The sequence below is a fragment of the Grammomys surdaster genome, unplaced genomic scaffold (genome assembly GCF_004785775.1).
Source record: "Grammomys surdaster isolate TR1022 unplaced genomic scaffold, NIH_TR_1.0 173, whole genome shotgun sequence".
NCBI lineage: Eukaryota > Metazoa > Chordata > Mammalia > Rodentia > Muridae > Grammomys > Grammomys surdaster.
Window position 1 is genome coordinate 1,446,783 of NW_021604621.1, and position 4,070 is coordinate 1,450,852.

General features: G+C 47.8%; 1 protein-coding gene across 1 annotated transcript; it reads right to left on the minus strand.

The window, feature by feature from the left end:
* Positions 1-1,490: 1,490 nt before the first annotated feature.
* Tex13b (testis expressed 13B) lies at positions 1,491-4,052 on the minus strand. The gene is made up of 2 exons (XM_028767453.1): positions 3,600-4,052; positions 1,491-1,598 (listed from the first exon to the last, which is right to left on the minus strand). The coding sequence occupies exons 1-2, from the start codon at positions 4,050-4,052 to the stop codon at positions 1,491-1,493; spliced, it is 561 nt and encodes a 186-aa protein (XP_028623286.1).
* Positions 4,053-4,070: the final 18 nt, after the last annotated feature.

Sequence of the window (4,070 nt, forward strand, 5' to 3'; positions counted from 1 at the left end):
CTCCGTATATCTGCTTTTAATGGCTCAAGTTTCTATTAATGAGTCTTCAGGAGCTTTCCTGCAGGTTGGAATGTTTTATCTTTGAGTAAATTGCTCCAAAAGTACCTAACCTTAACTGTTAGCCTTTATCAGAGTTTAAACGCTTGTTAGAAATTTTATCTAATTATTTTGCCAAGCATGTTGGCTAACTGACAAAATAATCCTCTCTTGAACATGGCTTTATTCCTTCCTTTCACAGCCTAGAGTCCCTGTAAAGCAGTGGTTCTCCACCTGTGGTTGTAATCCCTATGGAGATCAAACAGCCCTTCCACAGGGATCACCTAAGACCTTTGGAAGACACAGGTATTTACATGATAATTCACCATAGTAGGAAAATTGTACTTATAAAGAACCAATGAAAATAATTTTATAGTTGGGAGTCACCATCACAGGAGGCACTGTATTACACTGTTGTAGAGGGTAGAGGTTCCCCTCACTCCTCAGTCCTCAGTCCTGGCAGTTTGGTTTCTACTTCTGCCACCACCCTGAGTTTTCTTGAAGATCCAAAGTAAACACCAGCCCTGATGAACATTTTTTAGCCACCTTCAGCCTCTGTGACCTTGCCTGTTACAGTCTTTGTCTGCACTGCTAAGTCCTTCAACTGCCAACTCAGTTGTTCCCAACTCTGGTTGTTTTTGCCCTCTAGTGGACATGTGGCAGTATGAAGCGACAGTTTTGATTGTCACAACTCAAGGGGTAGGGAGTGGGTCACACAGACAGATATACTGTGGGTAGAGGTTAGGAATCTGTCGAACTCCTACAGTACATAGGACCTCCTACCCCACAGCAAAGAACTATCCAAATCCAGATGTCAAGTGCAGTGAGGTTAGGAAACCCTGCAGTAGAGGGAGATAACCAAGCCCAAAGGGTGTTAAAAAAATTGCAGGCTAGGGATCTGGCCTGCAATCCTAGAGGTAACTGTATCCTCACCAATAACAGACAACCCAAGGTCACATTTCTGATGCTATAGGTGTCCCATGGGCTGCAACCGCTTCCTATTCTCCAGGTTCATAGTCTTTGGGAGATAGTCAGGACTCTTCCAGTTGTGTCTCAGTCTGGTCCAGATACAGTCCTTCTCCTTCCTTCTACCTGAGGACTAAAACACATACATAGTTCCTCTCAACACATTTTATATCCATAAAGGGAGAGAAACAGACTGATCCCCCTCCTACCCTTTACCCCCCACCACTCTCACCTTCTTCCACCACTCCCCTCCCACTGAGATAGAGTTCTGTTCTACTTACTTTCTGAATACACCAAGAGCCTTTGAAATCCACATTCTCCTCCATTTAGCATGATGCCCAGTTAGAAGAGAGAATGCCACCAGCTAGCACTATGCTTTGGCCCACATGGACTGTCAAACCCTCTGTGCACTCTCAGTAGCTGACTCACCTTGGAGCATTTGGCATACGTTTCCTGTTAAGATCTGTCTCTGGTTCTGCCCACTGGGGCTAGGGAAGATTTCTGTTAAGAGGCTGTATAATTGTAGAAATCCTTGCTTGAACCTGGTGCTGGCATCCTCTGTAGTCTCTCAGAACTTTCATACGGGTGGCAAATCTCTGTCATGTTAATTTGAGTGAAGCATAAACCTGGGGTTAATTTATCCCAGGTCTCATTTGATGATTTAATTTCTTGTTATATGACTCTCTTAGAAAGTGAGCCTCTTATCCAGTTCACTCCTGGGAACAACCACCCCAGGTTTGAGCTATTTCTGACAAAAGAATTTCTGCAGAACATAAACGTCCTATCCAGTTTATTCCTGAGGCCTTGGTATAAAAGAGTCACCACTGTTTGCTATCCACTTGTTCAACTCCCCTGTCAATTCCAACACTTAGGAAGCGGAGGCAGGAGGATCTGGAGTCAGCTACATGAGTTTGAAGCCACTCTGGGACATACGAGCCCTCCCCCCTTTTTTAAAAAATAATAAAAAAAACAAGATATAGAAGAAAAGTTAGCTTATAGGAAAATTATCTAGTTGCTCAGAACAAGAATCTACTTGTTAATTTATGGAGAAGTGAACTAGGTAAAAACAGAATGTTATGTAACACAACCTCAAAGAAGTAAGAAGTTCTCTGAAGCCAGTTGAGCCTTTGTGTCTCTCTCTGTCAGCTTCCTGGAGTCTTCTACTAGTATCAGTCTAAAAATGTCTGGAAAGCAGCTGATTCTGTTCCCTACCTTAACCAGGACCAGGAATGGGCTGTACCTCTAGTATGGCTATGACCCTGGACCCAACTTCCAGTGATCCACTGACTCTACCCACTACTCCACCAGACAGCCTGAAAAGTTTTGGCTCAGGATGGGTTGAATAACCACTATAGGTCTGTCTTTTAAAACCTAGGTATGTGGAAAGGAGGGGGGGGGATTTTATATTTAGCTGTTCCAGGAGGGAATATACACACATACACATTCATATTCTCTCTCTCTGTCTCTCTCTCTCTCTCCCTCTCTCCCTCCCTCCCTCCTCTCTCCCTCTCTCTCTCTCTCTCCCTCCCTCCCTCCTTCCCTCTCTCTCTCCCTCCCTCCCTCCCTCCCTCTCTCTCTCTCTCTGAAGCAGTTCAAGGGTATCGAATGCAAACAATCTGGAATACAAAAGAAATCATCAAACTTGCCCCACCCCATTCCTCCCCTCCCACTCCCATGAACCCCGTCTCCCACTTTCCTTTTCCCACCTCTGAAAATTGACTTCCCCTTTGGGGGATTTCTGTTTCCTATCACATTTTTAAAAACTCACTGAGGGTTTGGCAGCCAGCCTTGCCTCCCACAGCGGAAGCAAGCATCCTTCCTTGAAACATTCACAGATTTACACCAAGGACAATTCCAGTCCTCAGACGTGCAAAATGATGGTTTGATCTCCTGCTGGGGTTCACTATCGTAACTATCTTTAGGGGGATCTTGGAGGTACACTGTTGGGCCCTCAGTTTTGGACATATTCATATCAGTGGCCATGAAGTAGGGAGGCATCTGAGGTTCTGTGACTGTGCTTGGTGGTGGGGATGGAGTGGGTGTGACTGGGAAGGGGCTTTTGTATGAATATGTAAGTGAGACGGGGAGTTGGATTGTTACAGGTTGTGGGGAGGCAGCGGCCATGAGACTCCATTCCGTGGAGGCAGATTTGCCTTCCCACTCCTGCCCCTCCAAGCCCAGGGGATAAGTTTTCCACTCCACAGTTCCAAGATCCTCCAGGATGCTTCCTTCCAGCGCCACTGTGGACACCCTAGGGGCAGCCATGGCTATAGCCCCTTCCATCTCATTTTCTGGTTTATACTCTGCTGTATGACTAGCTGTCACCGCTTCTTTCTCTCCTGCATTTTGTATCTCTGGCCCTGTCTGTGCCCCTCCGGCCGCAGCCGTGGCAGCTGCAGCCACGGCAGCAGCAGCAGCAGCAGCAGCAGCAGCAGCAGCAGCAGCAGGGGCACTAGTCATGATTGGCATCTGTGCAACTGGAACAGCCCTCAGCTCCTGGAGAGAAGTGAGCAGAGTTGAAACACATTCCTGGAATGGGGTATGGGTGTAGGGGTGGAAAGGGGTGGGGGTAAGACTGGGTTAGGAGGTAAGCTTACTGCGTGCAGTAGTTTCAGTCTCATCAGGTCTCTCTCCCTCTGAACCTCTGCGAGTTTGGTGTGGGCCAACTGAAGGTGGTAGGCCGCCTCCTTGCGTTCCATCTCTTGCTGGTCTGTGAGCATCTTCAGGTCTGATGCCAAGGCATGTGCCGCTGACCTGTGCAGGCTGGCAAAGTCATGGAGCCACTGCACCCTGCGCTCCTGCAACTGGCCTTGTCTGAAAGCGAAGCGAACACCCAAGGCCAGGCTGCTCCAGGCACAGGCTTCCTGAACTTCCCGAGGCACCTCGCTACTGTCTAGGAGGACTCTGAGCTTTTCTTCCACCTCCTCCCAGGACAGGGACAGGTTCTCAAGGTAGAACTTGGGCCCTTTTGAGTGCTTGGCCATTTGCTCGTTGACGAACGTTAACACCTTGGCATGCCGGAACCCACTAGTGGAGTCATCGGGATTCATGATGGCCGAGTGCCTTAC